This window comes from Stegastes partitus, unplaced genomic scaffold (genome assembly GCF_000690725.1).
Source record: "Stegastes partitus isolate 25-593 unplaced genomic scaffold, Stegastes_partitus-1.0.2 Scaffold18, whole genome shotgun sequence".
Taxonomy (NCBI): Eukaryota; Metazoa; Chordata; class Actinopteri; family Pomacentridae; genus Stegastes; species Stegastes partitus.
The window spans coordinates 1092614-1109274 of NW_007577749.1; the positions used below are offsets into that span (position 1 = coordinate 1092614).

Sequence of the window (16661 nt, forward strand, 5' to 3'; positions counted from 1 at the left end):
AACCTTCATGCCAAACATTTTTTGCTGAAATGTACCAAAATGCTAGTCAAACATATTGACACAAAAAGAACATAAAATGCCCATCCTGGGTTCTGCAGTTGTCACATGCTCTGAGGAACATGAACTCAGAGCTGACCGGCTATCCTCCACCCTGTACTATGTGTACAGCAGGTCACCCTGGTTTAACCTCGCAGACCTCTCCAAGGCCCCCCCTCTGTGGTCTAATGTTTGAGCTGTGACTCACACACATGCAGAGAGACAGACACACAGTATCCAAACAAAGACGACATGGGCAACAAAGGGCAAGCACTCACACTGGCACTGCTGAACACTGCTGACAGATCCAGCAGAGAGAAATAGTCTGAGGTCAGAATGTCCCATATGCATCACTGCGTTGACCACTGCCAAAACCACTGACAGCATCTCTTCTCCCTGACCAACTCTACATCCATTTATCCCTCCATCACCCTAACCTCCAATGCATCTGTCCTTTTGTTCCTCTCACTGCTGAGCAGGCACTGAATCAGGGTGGAAAGTCTGTGTAGGGATGTAGAAGTGACCAGAGCAAAGTGAGGACATTAAACCTGAGAGGAGAGGAGAGGAGAGGAGAGGAGAGGAGAGGCTGCAAAATGGAATTCAGTTTTAGCATTATGGCACTGTTGCACACATTGCACAAAAGCACAAAAGATAAAAAATTTAAAAAAAAATAAGGAGAGGAAAAAAATGTTCTCTTTATTCACAGGTCAAAGCAAAAAGTGTGATTATGTGTGTTTCATGTCTCAGCTTCAGGAGAAAAAGTTCAGTTGAGGTTGTGCAGGGTCGTGCTTGGTATTCCACACAATTGTGTTTAACAACTCTGTAACAGGCCAATAAACACAGCACTGGAAGCAGTTAGTCTGTGTGACAATGTCCCCCCTTCCGCGAGGTGATGGGCACGCCAGGTTCGTGTATGTTTGTGTGCGTGTTTATGTGTGAGAGAGAAACCTTGCACAATGTCCTGTGACAGGACAGGAAACTGACAGTGATGCCAGGCTGACCTAAAACTCATTTTGTTCCGTCACATGCTTGGGAGGCAAAGGGCCACATTTGCAGTGTGTTACAGCACTCGCAAGCCACTCACAAGGCTCAGCAAACAAAATTATATTTTTAACCATAATAGGATAGTGGAAATGTATTTTCTGTTAGTACAGACCCGTGGAACGGCAGCTTTTCCAAATGCAGCAAGAGGAACATTCTGAAATGAATTTAAAAATAGAAATGGGCACAAATAATATCTGAAAGCCAAAGGTATAATTGGAGAGTGGAATATCTGTTACACAACTTTACCCTCTGAAGGGTTCAGGGTAATGTGGAATAAAACTGCAGCAAAAAATGACAGACGGCTTTTGGAAATGGCTCAGGCACAACAAACAATAAATACAGCAGACTCCTGCAGTACTTTTTAGTCTGTATGTGTAACCTATGTCTTGAGAGTTAAACATGCTTTTCTGATTTTGAGAGAGGTAACTAGGCCTGAACCACTTTAGGAAAAGGATTAAAATACAGATTTGGATTCAAGTTGAAGCCTACTGTTGACCAGAAGTTCAGAATGGCAGGTGTGTTCACATAGTATCTATGTAATTATAGAAGGCTCAGTAGGGAAAAGAGAAGTCAAAGAGGCATAATTGTACATTCTTTTTGTCCAATGACATCATGTCCTGTCAAAGTGAAACAAAATCTTTTAACATAACAAATGGAGTTAACTGTCAGCAGCCTGGGACTCTACTTCTGTTACCTATTGCCTCTAATGACAGATTCATTCAAGAAAAAACATTGATGGACAATGTGAGTGTGTGTCTCTGTGTGTTCAGAGGCAGGCTGTATCATTCGCAGCACACTATATTAATATACTTCAAAAATAGTGGAAACACTTTTCAATTTTGACCAGGAAATCTCAGTTTAAAAAAAAAAGACTGGAGCCAATCAACTCCTTATGAGGCTGCACGTGCCGGTCTTAACTGAGAAAACATGCTCATGTGACATACTTACACATTTACAAAAGCGTATACACACACATACATCATGCATGCTAGCATGTTCACATGCAAAACTGAACACACACACAATCACATATCAGATTCCCCCTTACAACTGCAGTCATCAGTCACCTAAAAAAAAAAAAGCTCATCTGGATTCAGAATGAAAAAGTAGTTTAGGAATCCAAACAAATAAAATTAAAAACCTCTGGCCTCAAGCCAAAACACCTGAATTCACATCCCCCCCCATCATTTTTTTCTAACAAGTGCTGTTCTTAGTGTCCCTACTTTGGAAAATCCTTCCAGAGACTTGGTGCTGCTTACCATGTCCTCTGAAGGATGGCACCTGCAACAGCAATGCACTCAGTTACACAACACTGTCAAAGTTACAAGGTTACATCCTGCTGTATCACTGCTGGGTGTTGAGTTAGTTCAGTATAACAAAGTGGCTGCTGCTTCCTTTCTCCTCCTCGTATGTTTGCCCTGAGGGTGAAATCACCACAAAAGGAGTCCATAAGGCTGCCTCTTCAATTTGATTTAAAAGTAGTAAGGGCACTGCTGTTTGAGAACAGAGACAGAGCAAAGATTGGATTTGTTATATGTAGCCGACTTATGAAGATGCATTTTACTTGTTGCTGTGTTTCATCAGTATATCCCTGGTCTATAGAGAAACTGTCTCTTTTATCTGGCTGACTCATTCAGTGACGAGAGTACACGCTCTGACAGTACACAGCCATCAGGGGACAGAGACTGGCTGGAAATAATATAGGGATATAGGGAGGTATATCATGTAGCATAATAGACGAGTGCTCTTAAGTTGTATAAGTCTCAGTATGCACACTGACAAACACAGGATTCAGTAAAAAGCCCCAGAGTAAAAAACTGAGAGTGCCAGAGGTTTTTGAGTGACAGCCTGGTTATTTAGTAGGTGACCAATGCTTATCCTGAGACTTAGGTACTGAGCCCTTCCTCTTAGGCCTCTAAATGAACAAGGATCTGCTTACACTTTGATCTACACAACACGGGCTCTAATTCAATCTGGATTCTGGATCAGGAAGCCATATGCTGTCAGGAGTAAATAAATACTACTCGAAAAGAGACAGGCAAACAAAAAGCTTGAAACATAAAAAAGCTTGAAACATATCCATTTGGAGGGTACTTTGATTAAATGGTAAGATGCCTAAAGACAATTTTTTTCTTTGTCTGTTTCTTCCCTCTCATCCCTGCCTGGCGTCAGATCACAGGGTTCTAAATATGGGATTCTTCCATTTTTTGTGGCAAGTTCTGCTCAGTTTTATTCCTGATCACTTCTCTGCACCATCAGATAGCATTCCGAATACAGCCACATGTGTCGACCCTGTTTCAAATCTTTCAGTCTTAATACCCCCAAAAAGCATCTCTTACTTCCTGCTCCTCTGAGCAGCAGTGGGAGTGTATGATCTGTCTTGTGTAGTATTTCTCCCTTGAGTCTTTGTGAGGATGGTTTATCTGGTTCCAGCAGAGCAGGTTCTAATAGAGAGGAAGCTGAGGGCCAAACACACTTAGGCTTTAAAAGGCTGAGGCCATGTGGAAATGGCCTATATAACCACAGGAGGCTCTTAGGATCTGCCGGGCCTCGCCAGTAAATGACAGAACAGTGAGTTAGATGGAGGACAGCCTGTCTACTCTGAAGAGCAACTTAGAAGAGCAGCAGAGAGTATATTATTCCAGATAGTCATTCTTAGAAGTAAAGTGAAATGTTTCAGAGATAAACTGACAGATTGTAAGAAAGGTAGGAAGGCCTGTCGTGACTGCAAGAAACTTCTGGAATTTTTTGCCGTCATAACAAAACAGTGGGAGATTTCATTCTCAGTGCTTACCGAGCTGGAGAATATTTTAGAAAATAAATGGACTGATGTGCTTTACATCATGACTGAATAAACGGAAGCTTGTGATATGTGGACAATCTTTACCCTGTGTAAGGTGCAGAAAATTAAAGTACTGAATATATAATTGAGATCTGTTTTAGACGAGTGTATCCTAATTGAGTCAATAAACTCTTGATTGTATTATATGATAAAGACATAAAGCCGTGTTATCTCCTCTTGAAAAGCATTCCTCAGCAGCACAGCTGTCCTGCTACACAGTACTGACAGCCCCAAATGTATTTCCGCTCACCAGCATCTAACTTGCCCCAGGCAGTGAAGAACATGTGACATTTGTCCTGTGGCGCTGTGCACAGATCCGCTCTTAGGCTTATTGTTTTCATATCACTGCAGGGAAGAGAAACTTGGAATCCCTAAACTCTGTACAGAGCAGAGCAGAGTACAAACTCTGTAGGTCAAGATCAACCCTCTGTAGAGAGACCCCACAACATGTGAAGCGCACACACACACACACACACACGCACATTCAAGCATGTATATACTGACACATTTTTCTCTCATTTTCTCTCCACACAATAAGCAAGCCACGACACACAGGAAATCACCCAGAGATAGAGGAGAGGAAATTAGAAACACCCTCCCAGCATCCCCAGTGAAAACATTTGCAACTCTGGAGCAGAAAAATCTCAGTGGAAGGATCGGCAGCAAACGGAAAACACATCCCTTTGTTTTAAAAACCTGATACCTCTCCAAATGTAATCTTCCTGTGCCTGCACCAGACGGGACACTGTGTTTCCTAAGTGGCCGGTCAGATGAACAGAAGGTCCACAGAGCGAACTCCGTCCCCCCCCCCCACCCACCTCACCCACTGTTAACCTCCTGCTCCCCTCTCCTCATCATATCTCCCTGCATTTTCTGCTCTGTCCAAAAACACATTTGGAATAGTGGGTGTAATAGTCTAAATAGTGTCTCCTAGTAGATTAAGGTGATTAATGTGTGTACCTGAAGATGACACTCTGCAGATGTGTCTTGTGGTGCATGGATGTACACATACTAAGTTTTGGCTACAACCTCAAAAGCAGCATTCTTTGCTGATGTCCATGAGAAAAACATTTAAGCATGATGCCTCCTGACAACAGATAGGCTAGGTCTCACCCACATGCCACCGCAAGCAATAAGCTCGTGGCCTGGCACAGAAGCACGGCCAGGCAGCCAGCCATCCCTGTGGCCCTGCATTCCTCTCTTCTAACACTGCTTACAGAAGCTGACAAGCTCTGGAGGTCTCCCTGGCCGAGGTGGAAATCTGCAAAAATAAACGCTTTAGGTGACATGAAGGCTTTGTTTGTTTCTGCTGGCCCAGCTGTTTGTGTTAGCGCGGTGGGTTAATTGCGACTTTGATCGCTGCGTTTATTGATCCAACAGTGGCCTTAGGAGTGCGGCTGGCCTGCCCTGCCTCGTCTACTCCCACCCCCGATCTAAAAGAAAAAAATAATAACCCCTCCACCACCCCAGCATCATGAGCCAATGCAGATGGGGTCTTTAGGGGTGACCATGCCAAACTATGGCCGAGGATGCACTCAGAGAAGGTGGACATGATTGGGAGTAAAGCAATAATGGGTTGGGACAGCTTGTCTTAGATGAGACACACTGCCCGTTAATTGGCAATAGGGTAAATCAACTCGAATTGACTTGGTCAAAGGTTACATTGTAGGTTATGCAAGACTAGTGGTATGGCTGAGTGATTAAACTAAAGCCTTCACATACAAAGCCGGCTGGACTGAAGCTTGGCCAGATGTAAAAAGGAGGATTGGCTTGGTTTATCTACAGTAGTGGTGTGGCCAGACAATTTTGCCTTGGGCTAACTGAAGTGAGTGGAGGTGGCTGTGATTATGTTATGCAGTATGTACTACAGGCCAAGTTGGATCAGATGGTGATGGACTACAGATGAAAAGAGGTTTTATTGGCTGACTCTGGCAAATTTTCACCACTACTGATTTATGCGGTGTGACCAAATGTAGTAGGCCAAACTGGGCTGTTCTAAACCCCAACTGATCTGATTGGACCTGTGTTTGGCATAGCTTCCTCCTCTGTCCCAGGACAAAGGGTGGATGCGTGCTCCAATAATTTCACCAGATTCACCTCCAAACAAGCGTTCCAAGACACATTGAGAAGATCAGGGTGTAAACTGCACATCAATTTTCTGTGACAATTTTAAAACATCCCAATCTTGTCAGCAATTGTTGCTTCTGTGACAATTTGGTACCTAAGACGTGCTGCAGTGTATCAGAGATTTTTATCCCAATGAAAATCTGTTCCAGGTCTCTAGGTCTCTGAGATTCAAGAGGTTACAGACACAAGAGAATCTCGGTAAGCACTTTTCCAGTGCAGTCCGGTGAGAGGGTCAAATATGTGTGTGCGTTTATAATGGCTGTGAGGTCATCACTGTATTGACACAGCAACAGATGATGGAATGGGATTCTGGCCACACATGCACATTAGTACACCCGTCAACGTGTGCATGTGTGCACATACACTCGCACAAATACAGTGTTCTCACCGGGTAAACAGCTAATGACACATCTACTGTTACATCGTGGGGTCTTGATTTAGATCAGGCAATACCAGAGAGGATAGGGTCTAATCAGGAGAGAATGTACACCCTTTCTCTCATTCTTTCTTTAATTTTCCCTCAGTACCTCCCCTTATGTTCCTCTCTTTTCTTCCTTTTCTCCTTCCTTACTTACTTTACTGTGCATTTCCATATCTGTGCAGGGATGTTTGTGGAGACTCAACAGAAGGAGAGACACGTTCTGCCCTCAGCATTGGTGACTCCTTTTGAGCCAATCAGTACTTAATTTTCTATTAGAAAACCGGAGACTCAAGCTATAATAAAGTCTTCATTTTTCTGCATTCTAAAACATCAATGCCACAGCTTTCTGTTGCCTATTATACCACTGTCACTCATCTCATTCACAATTTCAGCCTGATCAAAAAAGTATCAGAATTCTGATGGGTATTCTATAATGCAAATTTATAATACCCCACAAGGAAGTCAATATTTTGAGATTTTTTACTGCAAGTGGATGCTAGTCAGAGTGTGTGCCGGTGTGGTTTAACTGCCAGTGTATGTCAAACAATACAGTATTTTGTCATGAGACATCTGAACTCGGAAGTATGTGGGAAGCTTTTGTAGGCAAAGGTGATTATAATATTTTTTTTAATTATCACAATTTCATCTGTTTTATTCTAAATGATATTCAGCTGAACTGACCTGTTTGTGTGTGACCAAGCACACTTTCAAAAAATTGAGATTTATTAAATAAATGCAAACTTACACCACCATAGAAGCAGCACTGAGGTTGCATGCTCAGCTAAACATATGTGTTATGATTTACATGAGATAGCTTTTCTCAGGGTTTCTAAAATGCCGGTTAAGTTTAAAAGCTGACAATTTATTACCGCAATCCACAAAGAAGCATGGTGTTTTAAGCGGTTCAAAATTAAAGTTGTAATTACAAATCATTTGGAAATTGTGGGATCTGACAGACAGGGAGGATGAGGTGTTGAATGGAGGGATGATAGGATGAAGGGAGGGGGGCAGAGGATGAAGTAATGTGCCTGCACATAGCGCTCCAGCCGGGGGTCAGATCCTGTTCATGGAAACCATCTGGCCAGCCAGCTCGATCTGAGCCACACCAAACATACAGTGCACATGATTCTCCTCTCTATAGCTCTCTCACTTCCCTCCTGCCTTTAAACTCACCTTCTGTCCATTTTTTTCTCACTCTTCCTTGCTTCCTAACCTCCCGCTCCTTTCCATCACTTTACCTTTTCTACCCCACTGCTTTTTCTCCTCTTTTTCTCTCTCAAAAAATATCCTACTCATTAATGCATGGCAGCTGCAGGGAGCAGTGTTACTTCATTTTTCCATGGCAACGGTCTTTCTGTTTCAGCAGATCCCATTTCAGTTTTGGTAGCAACGTGCTCCTTTGCCAGCGCTGAACACATTCATGTGTTAAATAGAAGGAATTATTTCAAAATTCCTGAAATAGAATCACCATCCTGATCACTTGCAATTATTATCAGGGCCAAGAGAGAACATGGGTGTCCTCGGGGAGAGTAGGGTGGAGAAGGGGAGATGACAGAATGAAAAGGGGTAAGGGTGAGCAATAGGGTGGGGGGGAGGGGAGGGGGGAGCAAGCAGGAAATAAGCGGGGGTAAAAACACGTGGGACAGAAAAGGACTTGAGAGGTAAAAAAACACAAGGCAAAGTGAGGAGCTCAGGACATGTACTATATTTAAAGAGTAGCACAGAAATAAGCTGGAGCATGAGAGGGAAGCAAAGCTGAGGGTCACAGCTCCAAGGCTGAGTGCAAGAGGGCATTTGAAGATGTTCCAGGCCTTTCTAGCCAAGGTGACAATTGCAGCACTGCCCTTCAGCTCTAATGTAAAGTGACCATTAAAATAACACCACCTACACATATTATAGCCTTGCATGACCAAGAAACTTAGCTGGCTCTTCAAGGAAACACACAGAGTCACTCATTACATCCACAGCAAGGATGATCTGTGCTGTACGTAATGTCAAGAGACTCCACCATCATGGACCTAAGGGGCTTAGTTTGGATGATATGTTTCTCTGACCTCACCATGCCTCCTGCAATAGTGTGACAAAGACACTGGCTCTTTTGCTCTTACTGAATTAATGACTAGGGCCTATTTGTCCAAGCAGTGATTTGCATAGGTATAAACCTCATTTCTCTTTGAACAAGCCAACAAGTCTGTTTTCAATATTAGTTGTCCATCTGTCTTTAACATCGCCAGTTTCTTGACAAAATTGAAGGAAGTTCTTTGATGGCTTTGAATTAATTATGAATAATGTTTTGGCCATTTTCACTACACCCATCCTACCGAGGTAACAGGAGAAGAGAGTCTTAGAAACTGAGATAGATAGGAATTAACTGTATTTGAAGTTAAAGAGGAACCATGGCTCTGGACCATTTCTGGGGTTTGGTTGAAGCACTCAGCCACAGACAGAGCGTGACACTCATGGATTCAGATAATAATCTGTGCCCTAACCACGCATGACGGGACATCACCAGGAATCTATGCTAACTAATTCTGGCATTGAAAAAGACAAGTATAGTGTGATTTTAGAGCAGAAAGCTACAAATAGAAGCAGTGCATGTTCTGCTTTTTCCAGCTGCTATTCTGGTTTTATACTTCGAGCGGGATATGTCTAAGACATTACATAAGCTATATTCAAGTATAGACTCACACTGTAATAAAATGCACAGTGCAGTAACACAGAATTGCTTGCACAGACTTTTTTAAAGGTCTGCTACTTTTTGAAGTGAGATAAGAGATGCTGCAGCAAAAAGTATTTAAACATTGAACCATCTAAATATGTGACCAAAGTGTATAATGGTAAAATAAAAATATACAGCATGTTTTATTTCTTGTGGTTTCAGTTTTTTGTGAACTGCTGGCATGAATAAATGACAAGCACAAACAGCTGCCCATGTAAACCTCATGGTCTGTACCTTTTCCATTCTGTTTTAGCGGTATTTTCTTATCTCATTTCTATGAAAATTAGCAGTTTTGCGTCTATGCTAGATTTGTATGTCCTTGTCTCCTGCTGTGAATCTGTAGAAAAGAACTGATGCCACAGCGACAAAGTATCATGACCACATTTGAAACCAGTACTATAATTTTTATATTTTTAAAAATATTTACACAATCGCTAGCTGTCACGTCCCCTTATTCAAATTAAACAGGCTTAAGTGGTCTCAGCAGCAGTGAAATAATAAATACTTTTTTAACATTGTATCCCCCAATCTCATTAACCCAACTTCTCTCTATCCGTCTTGCTCCTCTCTCTTTAAAAGATGGAAAGAAAGGCCTGCATGCTAAATTGGGCACATGTGCAGCAGAAGTGTGAGCCATTAGGTATTCTGTTTACACCACACTAAAATAAATGGAGTGGTTTAAGTTTGGGGATATCCAAGACCTGGGGTACCAGCTGTTGGGTTATTCGGTTTGGTTCACTTCCACTCCCATGTCAACAGGACAGAGTGTTTCCTAATTACTGCTGCAGTACGTGGTGTGGTCCCAGTCGCACAGCCGAAGGGGACAGAGGAAAGTGGAGGCAATGACGGGCTCAGCAAACTATTAGAGGGTTGAGTTAACTTTTGTGGAAGTACTGTAAACAGCCCAATGGACTGACATGGGGCCTGGGTTCTGGAGCATTATTTCAATTCACACATGTCATGCTCTCTTTCTTGTTTGACTGACATCAGTTTGTGTGGTCCTAGCACTAAGAATTAGGATGATTTAAGAATGGGTGTTGGACTTGTGCCTTATTGATTATTGTTTACATTGAAAAAAAAAAAATGCCTATAAGCCATATTTCAAATAAAGAATTATTAGGCTGTGACTAAGTCCTGCAACTGAGCATCAGTGTTGCCATGAATAAACCAACTGATAACTTCTCTGCACTTGTAAAGACCCACCTGCATATACAAGAGTTCAGCACCAGAAAGACATGAAAATGGAACTAATCTCATTCATGATCCATTTTAGTGAACTGTGAGGTGATAGTCTGTTCGCATCGAAATGTAACTGTAACCTTTTTTTGAATAGTTAAAAAATATGTCAGTCTTCTGATAATGTCAGAGGTGTAACTGCCTTATTTTAAGATAATTTCATTGCTTACAGGGGTCAGCCAAAAGCCGGAATAATTGCATGCGGCCACCATCTTTACAGTAATACTTGCATACTGTAGACAATCAGTCAAATTGAACCTAACATACCACTGAGCTCAAAGACGTCCATATGCCCCTTTCAGTAATGTACCCCACGTGAGCACTGTATGCATAGAAACAGACACATGTGCATACACCATGATGTCCTGCTCTTGCATCAAGAGGAGGCCTGTCAGAGACTTGTCAGCACTTCCTGATGTACTTCAGATGGGGCTGGTTGTGATGTGGTCTCTGCTAACTGGTCCAGTCAAGATGCAGCAAACAGACACACAATGGGAGCACTTAACTGTCCAGTTAGACACTTAAACAGACAGACAAGGACATCCAACCAGCGAGTCAGCAAACCAGAAAGTTAGACCACCACAAAGGTACATAAGACACTATGTATGCAACTGTACGTAAAACAGGCTAACAGAAGTCCATATGGCCACAACCACGGGGAGAGGCTAGCCCTGCTGGGTGGAGCTGAACATCAATACTGTACTATATCAGAAGAAAGAAAGAGGTGGACAGAAAGAGAGGTTAATGGTCTCTAAGGCAAAGTCAAAATCCAGGTTTTGTGCCATAAACATTTCAGCTGGACTCTTGTTGACATGTGTGCTTGATCCCAAGTCTTCAAGTGTAAAGACATACCACTGAGTCATCTCTGAAGTGGATAGTGTAAAGTCTTGCAGATCACCAACTGATTGGCAAGAGCAAAGGACCACCATCCAAACTCTGTGACAAGGAAATGGGTATCTTGTATATCTGGTCCTCTACACAAACCCAGCAATAATGAGAATCTAGTTTAGTACCTGTACAGTAAGTCGCTTAACAGCATCCCAGGCATGGGTGATGAGTTCCTTCATTTGCTCCTCTGATGTTGTCCATGACTCCACAGCTGTGGTGTCAGGCATCACCCTCACTGGGATGGACAGGGGACGCGATTCTGTGAAAAAGGAAAAGGATAAAGGTGGAATTAGATTCAAGCTTATCCTCAGCAATTAGTTTCATTCCATTTTTCTGCACTGTATGTATCCAGTACTGATATCACCTAAATATGCTGAAACATTTACTCCACTGCTGAAGTAACCTCTTTACCACAGAAGTCATGTAGCACCCTGTAAAGTCTCAAATAAAATCAATGTTTTATTTATTAACATGAGAAAATGTACTGTCCTGCATGTATCCTTTATTCAACTCTCTTCATAATTCACTGTTATTTTCATTTGCTGTCCAGTATCATGTTATATGATGTTTAACTGACACTTCATTGAGGTGATGTAATGTTGGCACTCAGGTTTCTTGTCTCCTACAGCGTAAGAGGGAATTATGAGAACTGAGAGAATGCATGCTCGCACACACACACACACACATCTAGTGTCCTAGACATGACATGTCCTAGTGTGCCTGCTGTGGTCCAGACGAAGGCTGATTGTCTGTGCTGACACTCATGGCAACAGTCAAGCACAGCAATCACACAGCAACAAAACTATTCAGCTCTTCTTTGCACGAACCACATGAACCTGAAGGTCAAAACACACCTCAAAGAGACAGTTGTTACAGGAGGAGAAGACAGAGAAGAAGAAAGTGAATGTAAGAGATGTACAGAAGCAGAAAAGGAAGGAATGAGACAGAAGCATATAGACAGAACACACACTCTACCAGGTTAATCTGAGGTCTGTGGATGTTAAAGCCATCAGGGCGTCAGAGGTTAGGGAAGGGGGGGTCTCTCTAAAGACACATTAAGACATATTCCATGATTTAAAGGTCTGCCTTGCTCAGCAGCTCTATCCCACAGTTGTCATGAAACAGTGGTGATGTCACAGCACCACAGCTTCTTCTCAGACTCCACGCTCCCAAAAAAAATCCCCAAATAGGTTGTCATGGCAACAACCGCATGCTGCTGGGGTAATAGACAAAAAGAATGGTTAGTTACACTGGTTTGTGGTTGCTGTGGCAACCTGCCTAAAACTTGTGGGTCATGCTTGTGTGAGTGTGCATGCACGTGTGCAAATGATTGAGTAACTAAGGTCACAGGTGCATGTGTGTAAAGTTTGTGTGTGTGTTTAAGTGGAAGAAAGCAGACTGAAGGCCGAGATGATTGTGTCTGGACTCTCTTACAGTATTTTCTCACGCTCAGCATCCAGGTGCCTCTGGCACTTGGGGACTATGAAATGGACTGTATTTGTCATGATGCCTACAATCAGTGTTGCACTGCACATTTTATATATTTGGCAACCTATATTTTCCAATTTACCTTCTCCCTCACTTTTATTCATCAGATTCATTCTTTTTGTGCGACTTTAACACAACCAATTCCAGTGTTCTTATACTAAATACCCACATAGTCAAGGATGGCAAAAATTGACTTTGACAGGACAGATTGTGTTTCATGGACTGTCTTTCATTGGGTAATGTGAAGGGAGCGCTGCATAAACTGCTGTGATATCATTGAGTTGTCAATAGAATTTTGCTGTAAAGGACTATGTGTATCTTGGAGCTTTCCTGTCACACTGCATTAGAAAGCTATTTCCTATTCAGCTCTGCAGGGGATCCATATAGACATGACAGAGCTCTGTGGCTACTGCTCTCTGTCATGTGGCCCAGTTGTCTAGACATGAGAGTCGTCGTTACTCCGGGGAGTGGGCATGCTGTGTACGTAAACATGTGTATGTGTTTAATTGTAATGTAAATTGTGACAGTGTAGTCTATCTGCATGTGTAAATTTTATTTTTATTTTTTTAGTGTTTGCATGAGTCAATGTCTGCAGCCATGTGAACATGACTGTGTATGCACACAACCATTTATCGAAGTGTGTTTGAAGTTAGTCCGAGTGTGTATGACTTAAATGTAATTGGTAGTTATCACTTGCAATACTACAATCTCACAACTTTGTTCAGTGTCCTGGTTTCCTTGCCCCACATGTTCTTGCTCAACTAAACGCCTTACCACACTGGAAAATAGAACATAAACATGTACCCAGACACACTCTACTGACAACACATAAAAAAAGAGATCCCATAATGAGTTCATACAGTCACCAATCATCAGTGATGAAAACTTAGAATAAATAGAGACCACCCTTCTGAGTTTCAAAACCATCTATCCTGGTCACACACACTTGTACCATGTCCCTCCAGTTTACAAAAATAATCTATTACATGTTAGTCTCAGGGTGGAGTGGACGTTGCATGACTAGCAATTGGAAACTATCTGTGTGTGTGTGTGTGAACTTTGAAAATACAAGACTGAGTGGAGTTTAAATGCATGACCAAGAATACACAGGCTTAACATGAGCAATATACAGTATACACTCACATAAAACTTAGTAATTAATTTTATAATGGAAAACACTGACAATAAGGATTAGTCCATGTCTACATGAGGGCACTCACACACACGTCAGCCCAGAGCCTGGAACCAGGCCAACAGAAAAGGCCACAGGCAGGTAGTGCTATCACCATTAAACTACTAAGCTTGTAACACCCTGACCCCTTGCTGCTTTCTTACCTCAAATCTATATTTTGTTCAAAAAAGTATTCTTGTCATTGTTCTCAAAGATCCCATCGCTTTTTAAAAAAAAATTATGATTATTATTACATTTTGGAAAGGCCACAAGGGCAGTATTGGCTGCAATTTTCATCTAAAAACTGGTTATTGCCCTTATCCTGGCTAACCTTGACCCAAGAGAGACCAAGGAGAGGATTTTTGATCTTTTTTTTTTTTTTTTTAAAGTCTTCTTTGACTTTGCCAGACTGTGAAAGTTCCTCCCCAGAGAGAGTCTGTTAGGCCAATCACAATGTGTGCTTTAGTAGACAATGCAAGGCCAGTCTGCATGAAGCTCTCTGCTTGGTTTTAAATACCATTCCAGGACTCTGTTTGTTAATCCTGGGGTCATTATTTGGAATGAAACTGCCATATCTTGTTATAGTGACTTGGCGCCTGCCATTCCTGCAGGGAGGGGATTGAGAGAAAGAGAGAGGCAGGCAGGGACAGAGCATAAGAAAGACAGAGAGAACACAAGAGGTCTAAATTCAAATGAAAGAGAAATATGACAGGAGCGCCCAAAGCTCTTAAACCTGCCCAGGCCTAACAAGTCCTGTGAGTCCTCTTAAAGTGGGGTTATTCCCCCTGCCTCGTGCCATCTCAGCCATGTCCTCATTTTCACCCTCTGCTAGGCCATTAGGCTAATATGTTATTGGCCAAATTCTGACCATACAGCCTCTCCCTCGCCTTTCCTCCTCTGTTTTGTTCTCACTCTCTCCAACCACTCCCTGTGTCTTTCTCTCTTAATGTTCAGCTGGTTTGTGAAGCTGCCAGTCCTGTCCCCTATAAACATTCTAGTGTTCTGATGGTGATTATTCATCCTCTTTAACAGCTCCATCACATCTTCTAGCAAGAGAAAGGACCGTGTCTTTGAAGCCCACAGCCTGAGCATGTGTCAAGTGATCAGAGAAAATGCAGAAACCAGAGCCCCATTACAACACGTTGACTTTAAGGCGAGAAACAAATCAATGTTGCCTCATTTCATGATCACAACACTGCCACAGCAGGGTAACACGGCTGTAAAATGTGTGAGGGTGTGCGGTGTGGTGAGTGTAAATCGCACATCATTCTAATGTGCGATTCACGCTCACAATTGAATACACACACACAGACCCTAATATACCCGCAGTCACAATGAAACACCAACATCAGAACAGCGCCAGTGAACTTTCCACTACAGATTTAACAGTCTTCACAACAACAATAGAGCAAAACATCCATATGTCTTTCCCCAGTGGTTGAGTAACTCAACCATAAAAACAGCCTCATTGAGGGATCTCTGCATTTCCCCATGCCGCCTGCTATCTCACTGGTATGTTCCCTATTACAAATGGTTTACAGTGAGTTGAAGTGTTGTATATTCGGTTACAGCTGCGAGCAGAGGCAGCAATGGGGCTCTTTAATAAACCTGCCCGCCTATTTGTTTTGGATGCAAATCAGTGTTTATTTAAATATTTACAAGACATTTGTTATGGAGTTATTAAGACTCCTATGAAAAGTGGACTTGTGGCCATGCTGACTGAAACAGGTGAGGAGTGAGTGGGGGGATCAATGGGTGGCAAAAGAACTTTTTAGAATTTTATCTTGCCAATTTATTTCTACTTATCCACACATACTGCGTCCATAGTATGAGGTCATCAGAAAGTTCAGTGTTCCTGCTCAAAGCGCATGAAGCATCGCAAGGTCATGTGCATGCAATGTGAGCAGTAACTGTCATGTCTCTGGATGTTGCCGCAATCAACGTCAGGACCTTTCTTACAGGTGTTTTTTGTAAACCCTGACAAGTACGCAATTCCAATTTCACCATGGATGTAAAATTGGACCAGAGAGCAAACATCTCGTTATGTGTCAGTCAACAGCTTGGGATGAAGTAACCTTTATGCTGAGATTCATAACTGGTGTTGGGAGGTAGTTCTATGGTTGTGACCCAGAGAACAGTCTTGAACAGAGGCTGAAGAAGGCCCAGTGAGGTCAGGAGATGATCATTTTCTTTCACATTCATAGAATTGTGCAATGCAAATTCATCCCATGGAGTCAGACTGTGAAAACAGAGTTCTACTGCAATGTTTTGAGGTGTCTGAGGAAAAACGTTCTGCGCAAATGACCTGAACTGTGGCACAATGGCATGTGGGTGCTCCAGTTGCTATGCGCGCCTGTTCACTGCATGTTGAATACGCCTTACTTGCAAGATTTGGCTCCCTGTGACTTCACCTCTTCCCTAAAATGGAATTCATGTTGAAGTCATCATGTTAAAGCAGTAGATGAGATTTAGCGCAAGTCACAGATGGTGCTTGAAGCATTTACATGACAGGATTTCCAAGGACCGTTCCAGACGTGGCAGGAACGTCAGGTGCTGTGTGTCTCTGCACAAGAAGGCTATTTTGAAGGGGATCCTTGCCAATTTTAAATCAGGTATGTTTTTTGCTTTTAAAAAAGTCATGGAACTTTTTGATCGCATCTCATACTCACTGCATGGTCTCTCTTTCTGC

The 16661-nt window shown here is 42.4% G+C and overlaps 1 protein-coding gene across 1 annotated transcript in view; it reads right to left on the bottom strand.

The window, feature by feature from the left end:
• The window catches only part of vps13b (vacuolar protein sorting 13 homolog B), a 324549-nt gene that overhangs the window by 163585 nt on the left and 144303 nt on the right, over window positions 1-16661 (bottom strand). Inside the window, exon 22 of the mRNA XM_008292112.1 lies at window positions 11439-11572. Coding sequence (XP_008290334.1) covers window positions 11439-11572 — 134 coding nt within the window. The remainder of the gene's footprint in view (window positions 1-11438; window positions 11573-16661) is intronic.